Source organism: Lissotriton helveticus, chromosome 9 (genome assembly GCF_964261635.1).
Source record: "Lissotriton helveticus chromosome 9, aLisHel1.1, whole genome shotgun sequence".
Classification (NCBI taxonomy): Eukaryota; Metazoa; Chordata; class Amphibia; order Caudata; family Salamandridae; genus Lissotriton; species Lissotriton helveticus.
Window position 1 is genome coordinate 63,909,868 of NC_136070.1, and position 26,092 is coordinate 63,935,959.

Below are 26,092 nucleotides of genomic sequence, written 5' to 3' on the forward strand. Positions count from 1 at the left end.
AAAATTATTTTTGGACTTGCCTAAAACTTTGGTGCTGTTTGACGAATCTTCAAGAAATTTTCCCCAAAGAGTTTCAAGTTAGGTCTTGTTGTGCATGTAAACTTTCAGGGCGATTCGGCAAGCGGGGGCTGAGAAAAAGGGTGGTAATAAAAGTGTGTTTTCCCATGTTTACTCCCATAAACTTGTTAGACATGCCTGCAGCTAAAACTGATGGGTGGAATTGAAACAAATTTGTCACAAAGCTAGATTTTAGTCCACAGATTCAGCTTTTTGTTATTTGGTGTAAATCCATTCGCCAGTTGTCGAGAAATTTTATGAATCCAAATTTGTATATCTAGGATTGTGAATATTTTGTGACGATTTTGTGATGCATCGTGAATACACGTGCTACAGAAATAATGTGACTGGCTGGCACTCAGTGACTGAAGCACTCACTTACACACCCACTCAGACAGTCACACACCCACTCAGAGACTCTTGTACCCACTCACAGACCTACTCACAGACTCATACACACACTCACATATTCACTCAGAGACTCATGCCCCACTCACAGACTCACTCACACACACACTCATAGAACCACTCAGACACTCACACACCCTCTGACAGACCTTCTCAGACACTCATGCACCCACTAATAAACCCACTCAAACAATAATACACTCATTCACACACCCACTCAGATATGTATGCACCCATTCACAGACCCACTTAGACACTCATACATGAACTTATTGACTCACTCATGCACCCACTCACAGACCCACTGAGATACTCATGCACCCATTCACAAACTCCACTCAGACTCATGCTCCCATTCACACACCCATTCAGACACTCATGCACTGACTCACAGATCCACTCAAAGACTCATGCACCCAGTGCAGACCCACTCAGAGACTCATGCATCCACTCACATACCCACTTAGAAACTCACGCACCCATTCACAGATCCAGTCAGACACTTTTGCATCCACTCACAGACCCATTCAATAATTTGACCACTCAATGACAAATTCAGACTCTCATTTACCCAACTCACACACCCACTCATAGACATACTCAGAAATGCATGTATCCACTCACAAACCTACCCAGACACTCTCACCCACTGACAGGCCTTCTCAGTCACTCACACACCCACTTACAGACCCACTCAGACACTCACACCCACTGATAGACCCACACAGGCATTCACACAACCACACACAGACCTACGCAGACACTTTTACTCCCACTCACTGACTCACTTAAACATTGACACACCCACTCAGACACTCATGCACCCAGTCACACACCCACTCAGAAACTGACACACCCACTCACAGACTCACCCACCCACTTGACACTGATGCAGTCACTATCAACCCCAGACACACACACCTACTAACAGACCCACTCAGACACTCATGTACTCACTCACGGAACCACTCAGACACACACAAACCTGTCACTCACCCACACAGGCACTCGTGTACCCACTCACAGAGCCATCAGACACTTACACATCCACCCACAGACCCAGTCAGAAACTGTACACACCCACACACAAACACACTCAGACACCCACTCACACACCCACTCAGACACTCACTCACAGACCTACTCAGGCACCTACTCACATACCCACTTTTACACTGATGTACCCACTATCAAGCCTACTCACACGGATACTCAAACACCCACTCGCAGAAACACTCAGACACTCGGGCACCTATTAAAGACCCACTCAGACACTGTCACAGCCACTCAAAGACCCATTCAGACACTTAGACACCAAGTTATAAACCCAGTCAGAAATTCACCCACTCACAGACCTACTCATGCAGCCAATGACAGACCCACTCAGACACCCACTAATAGACCCACTCAGACACTCATACACCCACTCATTCACCTACTCAGACACACACACACCCACTCAGAGACCCACTCTGACACTGACACACCCACTCAGACACTCTCACACCCACACCCAGACCAACTCATACACACACTCCCAGACAGTCACACTCACAGACCCACTCAGATACTCGCACACCCACTCACAGAGCCATACACCAACTCCCACACCCATTCACATAGCTACTTGCAAACCCACACAACCACTCTCACATCCATGCGCCCACTCAGGCCCCCATTCAGACACTCACACATCTACTTTCACACCCATACAACCATTCTCATAGCCAATCACTGGCCCATACAGCCACTCAGTCACCCATACAGCCACTGTCATACCTATGTACCCATACAGCCACTCACTCATGAACTCACTCCCTCATATACTCACTGACACACCAAGACACATACAGTTTCTCTTTTTTTAAACCAAGAACGGTGATTGTAACAAGAACCTTTTTTTATGTCTGACCTTCCTTTTTGTGTATTTTTTAAAAATTTTGTTTTGGGTTTTTTTCCATGTAAAATGGCAACTGAGAAAAATGAAGTTTCAAACCAAAATGCTCAAAAATTCTGTAACAAGTGTCATTGCAAAAAAATAAAAAATAAAATAACACTTGTGATTTCTAGCATACTCAAGATCAGCAGCAACAGACTGTTCACCAACAGTCAAAACCTGTTTTTTTACAAACAGTGCAAAACGTGCCAATTTTTTAATGTTCAGGGGCTGTTTCTGGGAGACATTCTTCTACTTCTGCTGGAAAGGTGTCACCAGGTGCAATTGGCGTTGCAAATGAAGTTGAAGGTTGTGACCGACAGTGCTGTGTCTCTGCCCTTGAACGATGCTTTGAATGTATGGTTTTCATATGTTTAAGCATGCCAGTTGTGCCATGCTAATATTTTTTGTGGTTCCTAGGGGGAGCAGCTTTTCACAGAAGTTACATTTCACATTTTTTGCCACTACTTTCTTCTCTCCAGACAGGATACTGAAAAATTCCCAAGCGATGGTCAGCTTTTTTGCAGGGGCATTATAGTTAGTCTCAGATTTTACATGTAAAAAACCATAAAAATGTAGCAGTTACAGTTACCCGAGCTAACTATAATGTACGGCCCCGCAATGCACTGCTTATGACCTCACGTATTACATCACTCATGGCATGGTCAGTGACATCACTAACGACATTAATGATGGCATTTCAAATAACATCACTGAGGATGTCATCCACAGAACTGCTCACACACCCACTCACACCCCTACACAACTTCTCATTCTCCCACTCATACTCACTCAACCACTCACATACCCATTCACAGACTCATACCACTCACACAGCCACTCATCTATAGAGCCACTCACACACACACTCACCCATACAGCCACTCACACACTTACACTCACTCACCCATACAGCTACTAATACAGCCAATACTCACTCATTCAGCCAGTCACACACCCATTCACTCATCCACACAATCACTTACACATCCATTCACACATCCATACAAGCACTCACACGCCCACTCACCTATACAGCGGTTCATACAGACACTGACTGCAATACAGCCACTCACACACCCACTAACTTACCCATACACCCACTCAAACAGTGACTGATTCACCCATACACTCACATACATATCCAGTTACTCACCTATACAGCCAGTCAGACAGCCACTCAGCCACCCATAGAGCTGCTCACACACCCTCTTACACAGCAATACAGCCCCTCACACAACCATACAGCCGATCAGACAGCCACTCACACACAGATGTACATGGTTACACAGCCACTCAGAATACATGTACCACTCATCAGAAGTACAGAAAAAGTGTCAGAAATGTTTTTAAAACACTTACACTGACTGTATGATGTCATCAGTGATGTCTTTTGAGATGCCATCAGTGATGTCATTTGAGATGCCATCAGTGTTGTCACTGACCATGTCATGAGTGATGTAATATGTGAGGTCATAAGCAGTGCATTGGGGGCATGTAAGAGAATCCGCCAGCCAGTTCAGGGGTCTGCAAGAAATCTTCTAAGCAGCAAACCTTTTTTTATCAAAACTGACTTCCCTGTTGGCGTCTCGAAGCAGGTGAAAAGGAATGAAGACGAAACTTTCTATGAATAAAAAACCACTTCCCTAAGAACTCACAGCCCCAGAGAGAGATTATTCAGTTTATATTAAAGATTAGAGAAGTCCAGAGTCCTCTGATGTCCCTTTGATCCTGGGCATCACTGGAGAAGGCCGTCCTGAGACCCCGCTCATGGTACAGTTGAAAGCGGGGGGCGGGGGAGCCTGTCTCCTACGTGTCGACTCTCTCTCGAGATGATCAGTAGATGTAATATATGTCTCTTAATAATTCATGAAGCCATCTTTGGCTTCAGCTGCCAGCGAACTTTCTGCTTCAAAGCGGACGCGGAGAGCCTTCGGCGTTGCTGTGAAGTCCTCGATTGGCAGCAAAGAGCTGTCAGGTGTCACTCACGCAGAGTGACACTGGCATACATGGGACCAGAAAAGGACATTATTTAAGGCTCTTTGGAAATCCATGGTCTAATGCTCAATGCATTTCAGTGAGAATGACACACCAGTCATGTGTGTCTGTTATATCCAGACACATCTTGTTACTCATTTCGACCAACGTCACTCGCTTTACACCATCAGTTCTGCAATGTTGCACCATCAAGGACAACACAAAATATGTTTTTTGCCAATGAAATCATGTGTTCAGGGGGGGATCAGGAAATAATTGATGGCTGGGTAACGAGGTGGCAAAATGCGGAATTATCTCAAGTGTCACATTTATGCTGAGGGAATGCAGGTGAAGATGAATACCAAAGGCGTTGAAATTATTCATTCAAATGTCGGGAAAAAGTTGGAATTCATAATTGTGCATTTGATTAAATTAATGCATAACTAATATTTAAATCCAATTGCAACTCTGATACAATCATCTAGTAAACATACTACTTGCATGAAAAAAAACTCTCGCAAACAATAGACTTTGAAACATATGTAAGTCAAAAGAAAAAGCCTTGAGAATGGTAAAGGATGATCTGCTTCTTTCCTTAAAGAAAATCCATTGAAAATAAACAATGTTTTTCCCTAAAAAGACAACATTTTGCAGATATCTTCGTTGTGTAGTTTCACATTTCCTTTTGCAATTTCAAAATATATACAAACCCTTGCACGCGTTTGCATGAAATGTGCAAAAAGAAGTCCAACAGTTTTGGACTTCCCTCCTGAAAGCTATTCACTAAGAGTGGACAGAATTCGTGGAGGTTTACTCTGTGAAATTCCACGGGGTTACATAAAAACTCAGCGAGATTCCACGGAGTTCCGTGAGTGGCAGAATTTCAGCATGTCACGCTGCTCGTGGAGCTTGTTCTGTGCTATAAAATCAGCGCGAATTGAACCACGCTCAACACCAGAGTGCGTTGCTTCTTTCCGACGTTCGAGTAACTTTTCTGTGTAAGCAGCAACTTTCTCAATGCAAACCGTAGTGTCCTGCTACAACCGTCTGCGTTGAGAAATCGTGCCAGGACTCATCCTAGCGCTCGACTTTCTAACTCGCGCTCACCAACTTAATGTTGGTGAGGCACGCATAAGAAAATTTCCGCCACAAAGCAGTTCGCGTAGTTTTTATGGAACTCCGCACTCCAGGCAGAGCACAGAGTGGGCAAAACACGGAAACCTCCATCGACGCTGCAGAGTTTTAAAAATAAAATTAAGAGATTTTTATAGCGCGAACTAGACCTGAAGATATCGGGTATCAGAGCCCTTTACATAGCACCAGTTTCGTTACATGAGGACACATTCATTTTTATTAGGCACAGGGAGATTAAGGGATTTGCCCCGAATCACAGAATGTTGAGCATCGTTGCCGAGACTCGAACCTGGTTCCCCAGCTTCGACGTTGACCGCTCAAGCCGTAAGGCTACATCATCTCCCCAGTTTACTGTTCTCCCCAGTTTACTGCCCAACCCCTACTATTCACCCACTTCTGGAAGCAGCCACCTTTCCCTGAGTCCCAAGTACCCTAGACGCAACATGTCTAGAAATGCAGGGATTTAGTGAGTGTTTTATGCCTCCCCATGCTGCCCGGGGCATTTGTGCAGGCCCCCACTCTCATTGAGTGTGTGATGCAGGGAAAGAAAGCCCCTCCAATGTGTAGTACAATGATAATGCCTGTCCGGTGCTTGCTGAATCACAGCACATTCGCCGAAGGTTACCAATGACTTCATGTCATCAGGGAATCAATATTTCAGTTCAGGTTTTCTTTGACAAACTTATTCTACATTTGAACTTCAATCCAGCTGGTTCCATTGAGGTGAACCAGGACTACAAGTCCCAGAATTCATTATGTTGTTAAATGTATGCCCATTACTGGATCATGGTGCCCCCTGGTAACCCTAGCTTCTTGGTTTTGAAGGGGATTGAAAACGCACCTTCTTGAAGCAGAACATCAGAAATTAATGGTTGTCATCACCTGATACTTGTGAGGGTGGCTGGATGGGTGAGACAGGGCACTGGCTGCACAAAATCCAAAGATCATGGGCGGCGTTATATCAACTTATATTGCTTCAAGGCGATTGTGCACCAACCATTCCGTGCAAAAAAGACATTTGCACTGACCACTGTAATAACACATTTTTACACTGGTCCGTCGAGCAAAGCAAATCTACAGGGAGGTCCCATATTTTTTCTCATAGTCTCAATGATGCTGGTTCTGGTGTGGAATCTGCCAGAAATTGGTGGAATGTCTCCGCATTTTTCTAAAAACCATGCTAGTCCCCAAACTCTCCCTGAAAAGGCTAAAAAAATACTAATAGCGTCAACATATTAACAATGTCGAATTGACTACTGTTAAATGAATCATAGAAGATAGGCGATTATGCAGCCATGCTCTCCTGACAAATTTCCAAATACACCCCTGCCTTATCAATATTTTGAGAAAAACATCAAAGTGATGGTTTAAATTGATCTGTGTGTGTGTGTGAGCCCAGTGTGACGTTCACCAAGGAACCACTGAATGTTGGTCCATAAAAACTGGATCAATGCAAGAATTTCAGAAGATCCACTTGAGAAATTTGCATACAGTGAATATGGGAGGAATTAAGCTGTACAGTCGGTGGTTGCCATGAAAATCTGGCACGGACCCAGCGCTCGTGGACCAGCGTTGAACACTCTTATCAGGAACAGCAGAGATTGGTGTGATATGCGGCTCCTTCTGTCTGATCATGCGTGTGAGCAGGACACGGCTTCTGAAACAAACCACCACCTACCGAAGTTCTCTCCACCCCAGATATCCATCTGCACGTCATATTTTCCAAGATGGTTAAACCAGGATTTGTCTATGACAAAAATTCCCCCGGCGATGACAGGCGTTCTGCAATCAAAAGAAGAAAACGTACAAATTACTGGAAAATTGGCAAAGGTTGTCATAAAGAAGAAAAAAATTATAAATAAAATACCAAAGCTTTTGTGGATGTGGTTAGCTTGGGGTTGTTGAAGTAGATGAACATTCAGCCTCTGAAACAACGAGTCTCAGTAGGAACGTCATGGGTCATCGGACCTTAAACGTGGTCCACCAGTTTTCCAAGGTGGATTTCAATGAATCAATCAGGAGTTTGTATAGTGTGGTTACTCACTCGTGAGGGTCTCAAGGCACTGGGTTTAGGGTGGAGGGTAGTTTAGTGGCCCTAGCCCACAGGAGACTGCTCATCTTTTCTCTACAGAGACCTAGGGCCCGATTCACAGAACTAACTTAAGACAAAATACTAAACTTACTACCATTTTGGTATTCACAGAAGTTAGGAATCCTAACTTTAGGACTCCTAAATGCCTTCTGTGAATACCGAAAGATTTAAAGTTAGGATTTTTCTCAGTTTAGGAGTAGTGAAGTTAACACTCCTAACTTTAGGACTCCTAAATGCCTTCTGTGAATACCGAAAGTCTTAAAGTTAGGATTTTTCTCAGTTTAGGAGTAGTGAAGTTAACACTCCTAACTTTAGGACTCCTAAATGCCTTCTGTGAATACCGAAAGTCTTAAAGTTAGGATTTTTCTCAGTTTAGGAGTTGTAAAGTTAGGACTCCTAACTTTAGGACTCCTAAACTGAGAAAAATCCTAACTTTAAGACTTTCGATATTCACAGAAGGCATTTAGGAGTCCTAAAGTTAGGATCCTAACTTCTGTGAATACCGAAATGGTAGTAAGTTTAGGATTTTGTCTTAAGTTAGTTCTGTGAATCGGCCTCCTAGTGTCAAGTCATTGAGGTCCACTCAGGATTGTTTTTGGGCACCAAAAACAAATCCCCAAAGAGAGGGTTGGTTTTGAGAAACAAAGAATCAGTGGTCCCTTCTGCTAGAAAAGTTTTGCCCTTGAAGGGGTCACTGATTATTTTTCCTGCTTGGAACACCACGACTTGTAGGCTAGTCCTCTGAAGGAACAGTATGTATTGAGCGGCCTACATAGGGATTTCTGCTGCATTTACTGCACAGATATTACAGGCAGGTGGGCCACTGGACCATTGGTTTCCAACAGCAGGCAGAGAAACTGAGTAGTTTCTGATCTCTAAATGAGGCAGGTGGACCACAGGTTTGGTGAGGTTTTGTCAAACTCCAGGTGAGGGCTTCAGACCAAAGACCAAAAAGGAAAGAAGATTAATCACAGTCAATTCCTTATCTATTACAGGTTAATGAGAACCAGAAAATAGGAATCCAAATACAGAAACATAATTGACCTAGGATGGATTGTTCACCTGGAAAAACAGATACATCAGTCCCAAGAGAGGCAGTGACAAGCTGACATTGTTCAACAACATACAGACATGCTCTTACACACCTAAAGAACACATAGGAACCAATGTTCATCAAAAACAGGCACAGCACAAACACAGCATCTTAAGGACCAATGCTGTAACTCACCTTCAGAATGCAGGTTTCAAAGGTGTGTGTCCAAGGTCAGAGACATGCCATGCTCAAGGTGGAAGGCCACCGCTTGAGCTAGGGTCTCCAGTGACATGTCACACCCAAAGTGACGTCCTGCTTCCTGAAGTGGGACATCCACTGGCATCGCACAGCCCAACCTCTTCAACCAGGGCTTTGAGTGCATCCTGGACTAGTGCTGGCTACCATTGCTATGTCGTGTCCAAAGTGGAAGTCACGCTTTCTGAACCAGGACTCTAGTGACACACCATGCCTCAGTCATGCCTTCTGAAGCAGATCTCCAAGTGACACACCATTACCAAAACATGCTTCCTGAACCAAGCCTCCCAGTGACACACACTGCCCAAAGTCATACCTCCTGAACCAGGGTTACAGTTACACACCAAGCCCAATATCTGGGCTCCTGAACCAGAGTTCCACTTACACATCAAGCCAAAAGTTGGGCCTTTTGATCCGGTCATGTTCAAAGTGGCAGTTGTGTCTTCTGAACCAGGGCTCCAGTTACACACCATGCCCAAAATATGACTCAACTAGTGTTCCAGTGAAACCCCATACCCAGAGTAACACTTCAGGGGAAAATAGTTGGCCTAACGGCTGGAGCTGTCGCCCTCGAATCTGGGGAACTGGGTTCGAGTCTCGGCAATGACGCTGAACATCCTGTGATTCTGGGCAAATCAGTTAATCTCCCTCTGCCTAACAAAAATTAATGTGTTCTCATGTAATGCAACTGGTGCTATGTAAGGCGCTCTGATACCCGATTCGGGTCAAGCTCTCTCTATATAAAACTCTGTAAAAAAAAATCATGCATTCTGAACCAGGCCTCTGGTTACACCCCATGCCTAAAGTAACACCTTCTGAACCAGGACTTCCAGTGACTAAACCAGTGTAAACAGTCTCTTCAGATCGCACAGGTGGGTTGCAAAGCTCTCCTCTCCTGGTCAGATGGCCCACGAGACCTCCTCGGCAGCACAGAGTGACTGACATACGATCCCCAAACCTCAGGCCCTCCCCTCCCCCTCCCTGTCCTTGCATCTACTTAACACTGCTTAGTGCCAATATCGGCCACACCCACCAGCCCTCCCGATGCAACATACATGTAACATAAATAAGCAGACAAGACGACTTTTTGGTGGGAAAAATTGCTGCAGGTTTATTAGCATACATAAGATGCCAACATATTTGCATCTACTTAACTCTGCTGAAGTGAAAGGCCGCTGCTAGCTCCGTTTAGCCTCAGTTGTGCTCCTGACTGCTGAAGAACAGCGCGCGCGCCTGAGGGACGAGCACTCGCTGAGCCGAGCGCCGCGAGGAGCCGTGTTCAGAGTAACCTTCCCGCCACTGCCACCGGAGGAACAAAAATCAGATATACATCAGCAGGGAACGGACGTGTCTACGTGTCCCTGACAATCAAACGGGGAAGCCAGAGGTGCCCTTTATCTGGAAGGGTAAAGCAATCCATCACTCAGATACCGCGGCGGCCTGGCACAGCCGACACCCGGAGCCATAACTTCCAGACTTTACAATCCTGCCAAGAAGCATGAAATACTTCCAGTGTGCGAAGCTGGGCGTTTTTAATGGCCGGGACCTTTTTTTATTTAGGTTTTAAGAGCCTTGCAATAAAAACAAAAACAAAAACCGATAGGCAGTCGACAGGCGGCCGCTTGCGCCGCGGCATCAATCATGTATGCATTACAGGGTGCGGGGGGCCTCTGCGAGGAGTTATTGCCCGCAGCTTGGTCTGAGAGATTACGATATGGATGAGGAGGCTGAGCCGCTGGCAACCAATCCTCTTGTTGAGGTTCTTGACGAACACTGGGGGGGGGCGCAGAGGGAGGAGAAGGCGTTTATTATTAATTACTAAGAGGCAATTTAGTTACTGGTTTGTGGTATAAAATGGTGATTATGTTTATTTTCTTGCCCATTACTTCATCTCCACTTCTATAATTCGTCACATAGAGCGACAGGTGGCGGTTAGTTCCCACTGCCCCTCTTGCTGCTGGTCTGGCGGCCATTTTGACTAGCAGCCATTTTAACTAACTGCGCATCCACAGTTAATTCTTAATTAACTAATATGAGTTTCCTAAACGATGCCACGTGATAGTGTTTGCTGCATACATCTACTTGCTCACTCCTTCACACACTCACTCACTCATACATTTCCTCTTTTATTCACCTAGTGCCAGATGTACTAAGAGACGGGTCACAACAAGTGGTTGCAAAGTGCACACCAACTTTCTGCGAACTGATTTTGCAATTTAACGATTACTAAAGGTTGCATTTCAAAATCTCCAGTCACAGGAATCACAGAACGAATTGTCTAATGAATATTAATTAGGGAGAGGAGGTGGCCTAGCAATTGCCTCCAGGGACGGCACCGAGATTAGCATACTTGAAACCTTTCTGTCAGAATGGGTTGAACTCTGCATTTTTAACCACATCGCTGCGGCGGCTATTCCGCCACAGCGCTAAGGGGGCGGGGCTGGGGGGGCACGGCGGGTCCATGCTGGTGGCGGAATCGCTCCGTCACCAGCCGCGGTTGAGCTGTGCTCATGACGGAGCGGTTCTGTCATGGCCCCTCCCTCTTAATAGAACGTGCCGCGCAGGCGCGAAATCAGCGCAGTGCAGGCGCGTCGGGCGGGCCATGGCGGAACCGCTCCGTCATCAGCACAGCGCCACCACGGCTGATGACGGAGCGGTTCCGTCATCAGCACGGAAAGAGTTAAAATAGAAAACTAAACTAAGGGAACCTTAGTCTACAGGCCCCCTGGCACCAAAACAAATTTCACCAATCATTTGATAGAGATTATTGCCTCACATGTGTTAGCAGCCGACTACTTTCGCCTCATCGGAGATTTTAATTTTCATGCAGAACTTCTTGCTGAAACCGATACTAGCCAACTGATGTCCAGTCTTAACACACTGGGTCTACGACAACTGGTAACAGGGCCCACTCATTCAGCAGGCCACACTCTTGCTCTCTGGTTCAGGAATTCATTCAATATTAAAGTAGAACCCCCTATCCCGAGCTCTGGTCGTACCACTGCTTATTAAAATGTTCTTTACAGCCTGCCTCCACTTACAGTAACGGCATCAGTGAACAGAAGTGGAGTGGAACCTGGAAGAAAGTCAGTCTAGCCACCTTCTCACCCCACCTCAGCCTTCCACCCTACAAAGACACCGATAATATAAACCATGCAGAAGAGGCCTTCGAGGAGGCAATTATTCAGGCCCTTGACATTGTCGTACCCCTGACCAAGGTCAAACTCAAGCACAAAGTATCACCATGGTTTAACAAAGACTTAAAATCGGATAAACTGGCCAATAGGAAAGCCGAGCTCAAATGGAGGAACTCTAAAAACGTTAAGGATAGGCTGGAGTACAAACTTATCCACAGACACTTTCTCGACAACATGCAATGGTGACATGTTGCTTGGACTATGGAAACGCCCTGCTTGCGGAGGTGGGGACCTCTCTTTTAAACAAGCTCCAAGTTATCCAAAACACCGCGGCAAGAATGATTCTTAACATGCCGGCTGGTTCACCGTCCTTGCCTCTTTTCAACTCTTTACATTGGCTACCAATAAAAAAACGCTCCTTTTTCAAAATCTGTGTTTTTTCGTTTAAAAAGTTAAACGGATAAGGCCCAAAGTATCTACAAAAGAAGCTAAAAAGATACACTCCGGGTCGCCAGTTAAGATCGACTACGGCTGGGCTGCTCCATATTCCACGTATCCGACTTAAGCGTGCAGGTGGAATGGCCTTTTCTTTCCTGGCCCCAAAATATTGGAACAGCCTCCCTAAATCTCTTAGGGAACTTTCATTGTACACCTCTTTCAGAAAACATCTAAAAGCTTTCTTGTTCTAAATACCTATCTAGCTTCCTGAATATGCCCATCATGCTGTATCTTAAGACAGCGCCGAGATGCCCCAGGGTGATTCGAGCGCTATATAAGAGCAGTTAACATAACATCAAATCAGCTAAAAAAAGATACATTAGTGCCAGAATTGACAAAGAACTGTACAAAATACTAAAGGAATTCAATAGTCCCTCCTCCTGCCAGCCTGAAAATCCCACCTCAACAGATTGGGCTAACACACTTTCCACCTTGTTTGAGGAAAAGTTTAACACTATTTATAACCTCTTTCCTAATACGACAACTGAATACCATTATAACGCACCCGTCAGCAATTCAACACCTACCTTAAATTATCCAAATTAGTTCACTAAACTCACCCAGGAGGACGTTAATCTTGGCAGTTTCAAAGTCAAATCAGGCTCTCTGGCTGATCCTGTCTCACCCCATATCCTGGCCAAAATTGCCCCAGCTCTCCTCAAAAGTCTTATTGACCTTTTAATCTATCCCAACATTGTGCCACTGTTCCCTTAAAAATACTTCTATAGACCCTAAAGAACCGAGCAACTATCGACCGATCTCTCTCCTTCCCTATTTTGGGAAAGTCCTTGAGTCCTTGATTAATAAGCAACTTACAACCTTCCTAGGAAGCAATAAATAGTTGGACCCCTCTCAATCAGGGTTTAGGGCAGCCAGCAGCACTTGAACATCGTCGCTAGAGGTGGTAGACAATATAAGACTTGCCCAGGACAACGGGCAATCTTCTATGCTTGCCCTACTTGATCTGTCAGCTGCGTTTGACACCCTCTCCCACAGGACTCTAATACTTCGACCGTGGGAGCTGGGAGTCAGGGGAAATGACCCTTAACTGGCTCAGGAGATATCTAATGGATCAAACCTAGACAGTTCAAATTGGTACCTTCGTCTCTGAAAGCCGGATAGTGGATAAGGGAGTACCTCAGGGATTTATCCTGAGTCCCACCTTTTTAATCTTTATGTGGCGCCCCTGTCTAGGGGGATCAGATCCCATGGGTTTAACACAGTGTCGTATGCAAACGACACTCAACTATTGATTACGCTTGGCACAGATCCATCTGACATTAAATTTCGATGTATAAACTTCATGGCCCATAACAGCACCTGGATGCAAACCAACCACCTTCACCTCAACGCAAGTAAGACAGAGATTATTCACTTCGGGAAGGCCATTGAGTCCTGGTCCAGTGACTGGTGGCCTCAGAATCTTGGTCCGTGTCCTTCCCCTAAACTCGTAGTTCGTAACCTAGGAGCGATGATCAATATCAAACTGTCCATGAAAGATGGGTTAACCATGTACTAGGCATTTTCTATGGACTAATGCGAAGCCTACGCAAGGTCTGCCAATGGATCCCACTTGAGTCAAGAAAACCGCTTGTGCCGGGTCTAATCATTAGTCGGCTCGGTTATGGGAATACCCTGATGGCTTCCATCAACGAAGAGCTTTTACCAAACTTCAAGTGTTCCAGAATACAGCCGCCAGGCTAGCACTAAATCTACCGTCACGGTCCCAGTCTGCTCCGAGTTTGAGAGCCCTCCACTGGCTCCCTGTTATAAATAAACACAAGATGTGGTTGGGTTCCAAGGTGTAGATTTATTGGATAGCGGAACAGCTTAACACCCACAGGAAGAGACACATCTTCTTCCAACAGCAGCCCAGAACGAATCCACGATTCCACACAGAGGTTCCACTGACATCATAAGTTCTAACATGTCATGTCATGGAATACCACACACCTCCCCCCCTTCAGAAAAAGAGAAAAAAAAAACACAAAACTAAAAGAAAGCACAGCAAACAAAACAAAAAGAAAACAGAGAAATGAAATCAGAACCGAACAAAATCCTTGAATTTCATAGGAAGACATCTGACACGTGAACTACAACGTGGAGCAATTGACCTTTGAACACAGGCAGGACGAGCACAATCCGAACGGTCAACATTAACCGAATTGTCTGCAACGATACCCCGATCAACATTCACAGGAAAAACATTCTTTGTTGCATTTTCACAAAAAGTAGAACCATTCAGGATATCACCATTGGTAATATTATCAACATTAACATTCTTATTCAAAGACAGATGATCAAAGGCTTCGTGAGTACCACAAAGCTCAGATCTGTCATTCACAATATGTGAGTCATTAGAGGGAGAAACGCTCGGTTGTGGAGAGAAAGAATTGGAATCAGTGGACCAACATTCAGAAAAGTGTTTCAAGTCATCAGATCTACACACAGATATGCGTCTTAAATTCCAGATTTTCCCATCTTCCACCCTAACAGCTTTGCTGAAGAGTTCAATAACTCTGAGAGGACCAGACCATCTGGGAGACCCCTTACGGATTTGTCCACCAAACTTCACTCTCACAAAATCACCAACACTTAATTTAGGTAGACCCACATTACGTGCTGGGACGCGGGACATCTTAGCCTGGTACTTATTGACTCTCTCTCTGACAGCCTTCAGATCCAATTCTAGATAGTCACCCTTTTCAGTTCGCAACCACCAAGGCATAAGCTTCGAACCAGGCTTTCTACAGCGCAACATTTCAAAAGGTGACAATCCAGTAACAGTATTAGGGGAAAAGCGATACGTCAATAAGGTTGCTTGGAGGGCTTTCCTCCATTTCAAACCACTACGCAAAGCCAACTGACAAGATTCTTTAATTACTCTGTTAAAACGTTCAACTTGTCCGTTGGCTTGAGGAAAATAGTTGGAAACTCTTTTATGTTTGATACCACAACCGGAGAGGAATGATGAAAAAATTTCGCTAACAAACTGTGGACCATTATCAGTAACAAGTTCTTCAGGTAGACCTTCTCTGGAAAAAACCTCGTTAAGGAAGTCAACAATTACATCAGAATTTACCTTCTCCACAATTTTCAATTCCGGCCACTTGGAGAAATAATCAACCAGAACAATGGCAAACATCTCTTTGCCCGACTGATAACTAAAAGGGCCAATGATGTCTACACCTAGTTTGCGCCACGGACCTTGAACAAACTCAACAGGAGTAGAACTCACAGAAATGGGTTTCACGGATTTATCACTTAAGGAACAAGGGGAGCAATTCCTTACCCATTTATCAATCATGTTGTCCATACTAGGCCACCAATAAAATTCTCTGATCCTTCTCTTAGTGGAAGACATCCCTAAATGACCTTCATGAGCCAGATCACAAATCATATCTCTTATGCCCAAGGGAGGAATGATTTTATCATCTCTAAAAATCATTGCGCCATCATCCATCAACTCATCCTTTACCTTAAAGAAAGAAGCCAGTTCACCACTAAGTTTCCTCTCTTCAGGCCATCCTTTGTTTAAAAACAACCTTACATCCTTCAGAACATCATCCTGATCCCAAGCTTTAGTCCAAGCAGTCTGAGAAATCAGTTTAGACTGATTATCATTAACAATGATGTTAATATCACACATAGTAAAAGCCACATCGCATTCCTCAGAGTGATCCACAACTGGACCATCCTTGGCGGGAAAACGAGACATACAATCTGCATGGACATTAAGGCGACCCGGAACATAGGTGACAACACATCGATATTCCTGCAACTTTGCGGCAAGCCTCGCTAAACGAGCAGTGAGAGTCCTACCACCACCAGCAGATAGCATAGTGACCAGAGGCTTGTGGTCGGTCCTTAGTGAAAATTTGGTACCCCAAATAAACTGACGGAAATGTTGGGTGGCCCAGGTACACGCAAGTAACTCCCTCTCTATCGTGGAATAATTAACTTCAGAACCACGAAGAGACCTTGAAGCATAGGAGACAACATATTCACCTGAATTGTCTTTTTGCATTAAAACTGCGCCTAGGCCTATATTGCTGGCATCCACACAAAGTATACATTCCTTATTGACTGAATATGGTTTGAGAAAAGGAGCACATACAATTTTTCTTTTAAGTACATCAAAAGACTCTTGCTGGTCTTTTCCCCATACGAATTTTGCTTGTTTCTTGAGCAAAGAGCGTAAAGGGTGTACTAACATGGAGTAATTCTGAACAAATTTCCCATAAAATTCTGTAAGACCAAGAAAAGATAGCAACTGTTCCTTGGAAGTGGGGATAGAAGCAGACAGGATACTTTTAACGTGGCTGAGTTTGGGCTTAATACCATTCTCCGAAATCTCATGGCCTAAGTATTCAACTTTAGACTGTCTAAATTTACATTTCGAAAACTTTAAGGTTAAACCTTTCTCTTGGATACAATTAAGAACAGAATACAAGTTCAAATCATGTTCATCACAGTCTTTACCAAAAATCAAAATATCATCTTGGAAAGCCACTGCACCACTACAATTCTTTAGTACATCTCGCATCAGTCTCTGAAAGACAGAAGCAGCACTGGCTAGTCCAAAGGGCATTCTCAAGTATTGAAACATGCCCTCTGGAGTCACAAATGCTGTTAATTTCTTGGACTCTTCATGGAGCTCCACTTGGTGATATGCACTCTCCAAGTCTATCGTAGAGAAAACAGAGGCACCAGACAAGGAGGAAATCAATTCATGAATATTTGGTAAGGGATGTTTATCAACCCATATTTCCTGGTTTAGGCTACGAAGGTCCACACAGAGACGGAAATCCCCAGAACTCTTGAGTGATAAAACAACGGGGGAAACCCAGGGAGAAGACTCAATTGGTTCGATGATATGTTTTAAGACAAGATCATCTAAAATTCCTTTGAGCTTTTCCCTGTAAGCTAAAGGGACATTCCTTACTCTGTGTCTAACTGGCACAGCATTCTCATTAAGTATTATCCTATGTTTGAAGTCTGTGTACTTGCCAAGAGTATCTTTGAAGACATTGGGAAACTTGTTTTTAATATTGTCTATAAAACAAGAATCATTCATATCGGAAAGTAAGTTCACTTCTGGCTCTATGAAACACACAGGAGGGTTGGCATTAGGATCTAGTTTGATGCCTAATTCACGTTGGTGTGGCCATCCTAAAATAGCTACTCCTTTAGTGGCTACATACACCTTCCCATTGGTGATACGATCTTTAACTTGAAGTTTGGCCCAGAAGTACCCTTCCAATTCTATTTTCTTGCCTGAGTAACCTCCAGGATGAATGTCTGGAACACAAAGCTCCCTGTTGTCCCAGAAACTTTTAAACAAATCTAATCCAATTATAGAATACCGTGAACACGAATCCATCATTAGCTCAATGGACATGCCATCCACCAGAATGGGATAAGAGGGAAATTCATCCAGTTCAACCTCATCCACAGAAAGAATGCAATTGAAGCTATTGAGAACTTCCTCTTCCTCTTGTGAAATATAATTCACTCTTTGTGTCGAACGACAAACATTGCCAAAATGACCTTTACGTTTACACTTCACACATACTCTGTCCCAGGCAGGGCAACCTTTATAATTGCCAACATGGTTGGGACTACCACAACGGTAACATGAGATAATTTTCCTTTGGCCAAATCTGGTATCTGGGTAGCTTTTGACTTCACCAGATTTTTTCTCACTATCTTTCCTCAAAACATTCCTGGAAGAAAAATTAGGGTTAGATTGGTTTTTAACCAAGGAGACTTCAGGCTCAGGAACCAAGGATTTGACATTTGAACCTCTAATTTCTGATACAAACAACTCTGACTGTTCTATACCCTTGGCTATGTTAATAACAACATTAAGAGTGGTTTCTGTTCCAAGCCAAAGTCTCTCCTGAATTTTCTTGCTCTTTGTTCGCATCATAATCTGGTCTCTAAGAACCTGTTCATAGGAAATTGTTTCGAATGAGCAATAACAGGCTAAGGAGCGTAGTGCCGAAACATAGTCTTCTATGGACTCATCCTGTTTTTGAATGCGAGAGTAGAACTTAAACCTCTCCATGACAGTATTTATTTTCCTGCCAAAACGGATTTTCATTTGCCTAGTTGCTTTTTCAAAAACATCAATGTCACCAGCATCTTCAATCGGAGGAAGATTGTCAAATTCTTTAATTCCTGCCCCTCCCAAACAATGTCGTAAAAGGGCTAGTTTGCGTTTAGCAGAACACCCCTCCTTTTCCAGGACGTCTACATAAGCCATAAACATAGGGAACCACAAGTCCCATTCAATGTTTGGATCTCCGGCTGTTTGTAGAAAATGAGGGGGGGCAGCAATGTTCGACATTTCTTTTTTCGAATTTGTTATTAATCAATATGGATTCCAAAAGCATGTAAAAATTGTATATATTTAGTACCTACAATTCGTTGTTGAGTAACTGCCCACTCGAAGAGAAACTGTGAATTAGACACTCAAAGAAGCAAAAACTTGTGATCTCCGAAGAATTTCCTGTTTTCCCCGATGAATTTCAAGATGGTGGCACGCCTGTGACGTCAGCGCGTCACAGGGGTTGAAGGTTAGAACCCACAATGCTTTGCGTCTTGTTTGCGAGGCTGAGAGAAGCGAACGTCAAGCAATGACGGCAGAGAGTCTCCCTCGAGCTGCGCTGGAACGCTCGGCCAATTTGAATAGTTCAACGGTGAACAGGTGAGCGGGTTGAAAGTACTGGGGGAAATGTTAAAGAAACCCCGCTAAACAAGCAAGAGAGGGAGAAAAAAAAACTCAGTCGAGTGGCAGTACGTTACCCAAACCGGCGAAAAGCCGTTAATTTCCTATGAAGGTGGCAGCTGATCATGTGAACGCTGTTCCGCCGTAAAATTCCGCTGTCAGTCAGATTCAGAATTGATGATCCCGATCGTCGCCAGTAATTGTGTTATAAATAAACACAAGATGTGGTTGGGTTCCAAGGTGTAGATTTATTGGATAGCGGAACAGCTTAACACCCACAGGAAGAGACACGTCTTCTTCCAACAGCAGCCCAGAACGAATCCACGATTCCACACAGAGGTTCCACTGACATCATAAGTTCTAACATGTCATGTCATGGAATACCACACTCCCCATCAGGAAACAAATCTGTTTTAAGATCATCAGCCTGGTACACAAAACCATTCATGGGAACGGGCCAAAAAAACTAAATTAGTACCTACTTAACAGAACCCTCAGATCGGGAACCAAACATCTCCTCACTCCTCTCAGGATCCGTACCGCCAGGAATGGTGGCAGATCCTTCTCACATCTTGCCCCTACTTTGTGGAACACACTCCCTCTGCAGTTGCGTATGGTTACTGACCATAGTCCGTTTCGGAAAAGACTAAAAACCTTTTGATCACTCCCCTTCTTCTGCCGTCGTCTCTCCATCCCTTCTATGGTTTTGGCTAGCGCTTTGAGACCCCCGGGTGATATGTGCGCTCAATAAAATCCTATGACTATGACGACTATTACTGTTTGCAACCATTACTTTGTCTCTGCCTGTTTAATTTTTCACATAGAGTAATAAGTGCCTGTCTTTAGCCCCCACTGCCCCTATACCCGCTGGTGTGGCAGACATTTTGATTGGCAGCCATTTTAACTGGTGGATATTTTGACTGACTGCTCTTTCACAGTTAGTTTATGAACAGCTAACATGAATTTTTCAAATCATGCCAGATCACAGTGTGCACTGCATAATATCACTCATTTACACAATTGTTAACGCACACTCATTCCTCTCTTTCATTCACCTAGGGTCAGATGTGCTAAGAGATAGGTCACAGAAAGTGGTGTTAAACTGCACACAGATTTTTTTTGAACTGTCTTTAATTTTGCAATGTGACCTATGTACTTATAGGCCATACTGTAATATCTCCAGGCACGCGAGGTCGCAGAATGACCTACCTAATGAATAATAATTTGGCAGGTCACTATTTGCGACCTAGTGCGGCTGCTTGCAAAGAACACCAGACCACATTTCATGTGTTTGCAAAAAAAATGTTTGTTTAAATTAGCCGTGTTAATCTAAAAGACCTTTGCTGCTTTTTAAAAAAAAACACTTTGTGAAATCTTCATGGAGAACAGGCAGCGATTTCCTGGACCACCGCCTTCTCCCCTGCCTGCATCCCAGGTGACCTGACACTATTCACAAAGGAGAAATAACCTTTCCACTCCCTTACCCTTTTGCCCTTTCACACACTTACTCACCCAGAATCACTTACACTCTACTCACTCTTACTTCCCCAATCAAGTGCTTTCACTCACTCGTTAAAAACACTCAATGATTCACTCATCAACCCTTCAGCTCCCTCACTTGCTCTGTCAGTCGCTTTTATGCTCACTCACTTATTAAGCCCTAACTCTCCTACTTGTGCTATCTCTCTCTCTCACTCCTCCTCTTGAGCTTGAACACAATCACACATTCACACACATTAATTTACTCAGTGTAACATTCACTCACACCTCCCTATAGAAACTCCCAATAGTACCGCCCTCTGTAGTCCACTCTCGGGGACCTATGGTAGAAAAGGTGTCCTACCGTATGAACATGGTGGGGTCCGTCCTGGACATCTTCTGATCTATAGGGATCTGCTCCCATTTGAAGTGAAGGCTCCAGTCAAATCCTTGAAACAAAAACAAAATAAGATTAGTCAATCGTAAAACCAATGAGGAGAGGAGGCCTTCCTAGAAATACCTGCATGCGGGGTGAGGATACGCATTGGAATGGGTAGGTACTTACTTCGCTAACATACAAGCAAAGGGCCACGTTTCTAATGGTGGAGGTGAGTGATGCGTGCACCTAATGACTACAAGCCTGACGAGCGACTGCATTCTCCCCAAAGTGGAACGTCAAGGCTGCAGGAAACCCAGTGATCGGTGATCCAGTGGATCTGTTGCCAGCTGTGGTGCTATGAGTTTTAGGCGCTAATTCCACCTCCCGTTTTGGCCAAGTTGGGGGACCCGTTGGCAAATCACTATCTCTTTGGACTATGGTTGTCCAACCTCCTGTAAGCGAGAGAACTTCCAGCCAAGCTCATCCCTTGTATTCAGCGCTTCAGAAAGAAATTGACTTCTGCAGGAATTTGTGGGATCATTTGCAACGCGTGACGTCTTCGACCACACCCATTTGTGACCAAATGACTGCATCAGAGCTACCTGAACTGGACAATATATTTGGTTCTGGTGCTTGTCTGGTGCCAAAAATAAGAGATTTAAAGTAACTGAGATTCCTAGGTCAGTGGGCCAGCTTGCTTTTATCTGATTTGGGAGATTTGCTGGTGAATCCCTCAGGTGAAGGGGCATCCTTGGTTGTCATGGAGAAGGAGGATTAACCCTTGAACATAAAGAGAAGGAGTCATGATCTTGGACATGCTTGTGTCATTTCACATTGGATCTGGCTGAAGGTTAGCTAGAAGCTCGCCTGGTTGTTTCTTGTTTTGTAAGACCTGGCTGGAAATTTTACCTGGAGGTTGCATTGCCACAAACTATGAATTAATGTTTTGCCAGAAATCTACAAAAAATGGTTTGCTGTAGCAAAATGCCTGTGCTGTGTATTTTTTCAATTATACGCCAAAAGATAAAGAGTTTCATGAGTGACAGAAACTAGGCATCATTGTGCAAATGTACCCCTTTTATGCGGTACCCAGGGCGGCTCCTCCGCTTAGGTGGCAGAGCATCGTCCAACCGCTTTTCAGCAGTGCAAAAAAGGAAAAATAAAATGATAATAACATGATGTCATTATAATTTCATTTTTCCCTGATAGAGCCGGTTTTGGGGTTGGGCGGGACTTGGCTGTTGCCACAACCAGCTGGAGGAGGAGTGGCGACTGCTTGGCCATCTTGGGCCGGGCAAACAGTCATGCCCACTTAGCATGTTGTCCATCAGGCTGTATTGCGCAGCTTGGGTGGAGAACATGCCCAGGCTCCCAATCCCTGTCTGAGTGCCAAACCAGGCCGGTCAGGCAAATCATGACACTGCTATCATGCTGCTGACAGCAGCGTCGTGACTGGCTAGGGGAGTCTGGGAGCTTGTGTGCTACTGGTTGACAGAAGAGGACAGAGGAGAGGCGGCAGCCGACTGGCAGTTAAGTGATCTTTTCTTTTTTTTTTACCTCCCACTCTCCCCACCAACCACAACTGCCTGACCGCAGCCGCCACTGTGCTTTACTATTGTGATCTAACCCCCAGATTCATCTTTGTCATGTTTTGCGAGTCCTTAATAGCGATTATTAAGGAATCGCTATTAAAGACTCGCAAAACGGGATTCATGTAGAAATCGCATCGCTCTCCCTTGCCAGGTAAAGGCTGCCCTGCATAGCGCTCCGCATTTCGCGCTGCAACATCGCGCTATACTTTTTAAATCATACCTGCTTATTATTTTGACATTCTGTTTGGTTTTTCTTCCCTGTTTTTATTCTGGGGCGTTTCTTCCCTCATACTTGCACTGTAATCGTGCTATCACCGCTGCTGTAGCGGGTCCGGGTCCCGGGGTGGACAAAACAGCGCCCGCCATCTTGGAGTGGTGTTTTGCCGGGAGGGGGGCGGTGACCACGAGCGGACCAGCGCTCGGTGGGGGTGGATGTTCGCCTACATAAAGCTCCCTTGCGAGCGCAGCGGGATCGCGCAGCGGGTGCGCCTACGCAGCGCCGGAGTCACGCCTGAGTCCAGCCCGTCTGCGCCCGTCAGCGTCCCGGAGGCGGACGGGGCTGGACGGCTTTTCGGGGCTGTTCCTGTGGTTAGTATTTTATTGGCCATTGTTGCTTTTAACTTCTGTATTATGCCGACCTATTCTTCAGCTGAGCTTCTCGCTCTACGTCTCCCTCGAGGGAAATGCTCCTATCTCTTTCCTGGTGGTAGGAAACTAAGGAAAGGCTGCCCGTCATGTGCATGGTGTTTCCCGGCACCAGCCGATAACGGGCCCGACAGTACTTCGGTACCCTTTCAATGTCTCCTCCTCAATACTAGGTCCGTGAACTGTCACTCTAGCGACATTTGGAATTTGCTGTATAATTCAAGCATTAAGTGTTTGTTTCTGACTGAGACCTGGCTAGGCGATTTCTCCGCGCCAGACCTGGCAAATGCCATCCCTCCGAATTACACCATCTTCAGGAGGGATAGAACATCGGGCAGAGGTGGGGGAGTTGCTCTTATTGTGGAAAAGAGTACTCCCTGCTCTACCTTTCTGGTGGAGAATATACAGGGATGTGAAGCACTTGGTTTCACCTTACATCTTTCCTCCCTCCAGGCCTGTTCTGGGATACTTATATATAGGTCCCCTGGATCAATAGGGCCTTTCTTTGATGAATTGCAAGAAGCATTAGCAGTCTCTTGTCTCAGGTCAGACCACTGTATTCTCTTGGGAGACTTCAATGTCCATATGGACAATAGTTGCGACCCGGACACTATAAAACTCAATGATATTACGGCTTCGTTAGGGTTATTCCCCTTTGTGAAAGGCCCTACACACAATAAAGGCCATACCTTAGATCAGGTATTTTCAACAAGACCCGTTTCGGTCTGTGCCACACAGCCAGTACTCTGGTCGGATCATTTTTTAATCTCTTTTTCTTTGCTGGTTACTGTCTCTGTTCGGGCGAGAGAAATTGCGGCTACGAGAACTTCACGCCCGTTTCATCTGCTCTCTGGGGACATGCTGTCTGAGGCTCTCATCTCCTCACCTTGCCCCCTTGTTGGAAATTTGGAGGAAAATCTTGTTCTCTTGCATAAATGGCTTTTGGCAAGATTTGAGACTTTAATCCCCATTAAAAGATCTAAACTAGGAGAGCGTAGGGCGTCTGCCCCTTGGTTCTCTCCTCAGTTGAGGACCCAACGTCAGGAGTGTAAGAGGGCTGAGAGGGCCTGGAGGCGGACTTACGACCCAACGGAGAAATTGAAATTTCGGGCAGCCATTAAAGCCTATCATCATTCTATTTGGGATGCTAAAAAGGCCTATTTTGAGCATCGTATTGATGAGGCTGATAATGTCTGCAAAGAAATTTTCAAAGTGGTCCAGGATTTTATCTCTCCTGCTGTTTGCACCCCTAACCACATTCATACGGACGCGTGGATACAACAACTTGCCACCTTCTTTGTCAGTAAGATTACAGCCATCCAGGCTTCTCTCTCTAGTGCGCAATCGGTTGTGAGCTACCCACCGCCACCTCGTTCTGTGGAAGACCACGGCCCTTTCCTCTTGGCATTTCCCCCTATGGATCTTAGTACATCTTTGGAGTTGTTGTCCGGCCTGAAATCCGGCTCTCCTTTAGACCCATGTCCGGCTAAATGCTTGGGAAAAGTGGCTCCCGCCATTAACATCTTGGTGAACCCCCTGCTGAATACATCTCTGTCGACAGGGGAGGTGCCTCTGGCCTGGAAGCGAGCCATGATTTTACCACTGCTCAAAAAACCCACCTTGGACCCCTTGATACATGCCAACTACAGGCCAATCTCCCTTCTCCCTGCTCTGGCAAAAGTGGCCGAGCGGTATGTGCATAGGACAATTTCCAGTTTCATCGAAGGAAACGACCTATTGCACTCCTCGCAGTCCGGCTTCCGAGCTAATTTTAGCACGGAGTTGGCTCTGCTGGAGGTCACTGATGCTATCAGGGAAGTACTCGACTCGGGGGGAAAGGCCGTGTTAGTCATGCTTGACTTGTCGGCGGCTTTCGACACCGTTCCTCATGATGCCCTCCTTGTAAGACTCTGGGAGTGTGGCCTTCGAGGAACGGTGTGAAATTGGCTAAAATCATTTCTGGCCGACCGCCGGCAAACGATCTGGGCGCCTCCTTTTTCCGCTGATATGGCTCCGCTAGAGGTGGGAGTCCCGCAGGGCTCCATTCTCAGCCCTATGCTGTTTAATATCTTTATGGCCCCTCTGGCGGAAGTCGCGGAATCTTTTGGCGCCCGGATCGTGTCTTACGCTGATGACACCCAACTCCTGTTCACTTGTGACAGGGAGGGGTCATTTGATGGCATAAAGATCAGGGATTGCCTTGGTGCGGTGTTTGAGTGGTTCAGAGGTCATGGCTTAAAATGCAACTCTGACAAGTCAGAGTTGCTTTTTTTCGGTTGCGCACCGGAACATGACTGGAAATCCTGGTGGCCTCAGGATATGTTTCCTCCTGACAAGGTTGCTGTGAAGGCGAAGAATTTGGGAGTGATAGTGGACTGCGAGTTATCCTTTGGACCCCACATCTTGTCCATTGTTGGGAAGTGCTTCGGCATCTTACGGATGTTGAGGAAATTTCTCCCTCTACTGTCACTCAATCATAGGAAAACAGTCGTACAGGCATTAATCGGGTCGCGTCTGGACTACGCAAACGCTCTCTTTCTGGGTCTACCAAAATATCTCATGACCCGTTTGCAAGTAGTCCAGAATTCGGCAGCCCGTGCCATTTTTGGACTCCCAAGGAGAGCTGGCGCCACTGCCTTATTGAACACTCTTCATTGGCTACCTATCTCCAAGCGGGTCCTTTTTAAATGCCTGACTGTGGCCTTCAAGGCCCTTAATGGTATTGGCCCCAAATATA

At 45.2% G+C, this 26,092-nt stretch overlaps 1 protein-coding gene across 1 annotated transcript in view; it reads right to left on the minus strand.

The window, feature by feature from the left end:
* Positions 1-26,092, minus strand: part of GALNT16 (polypeptide N-acetylgalactosaminyltransferase 16) — a 539,297-nt gene that overhangs the window by 34,050 nt on the left and 479,155 nt on the right. The window contains exons 8-9 of the mRNA XM_078661985.1: positions 21,104-21,188; positions 7,191-7,294 (exon numbers count right to left, since the gene is read on the minus strand). Coding sequence (XP_078518111.1) covers positions 7,191-7,294; positions 21,104-21,188 — 189 coding nt within the window. The remainder of the gene's footprint in view (positions 1-7,190; positions 7,295-21,103; positions 21,189-26,092) is intronic.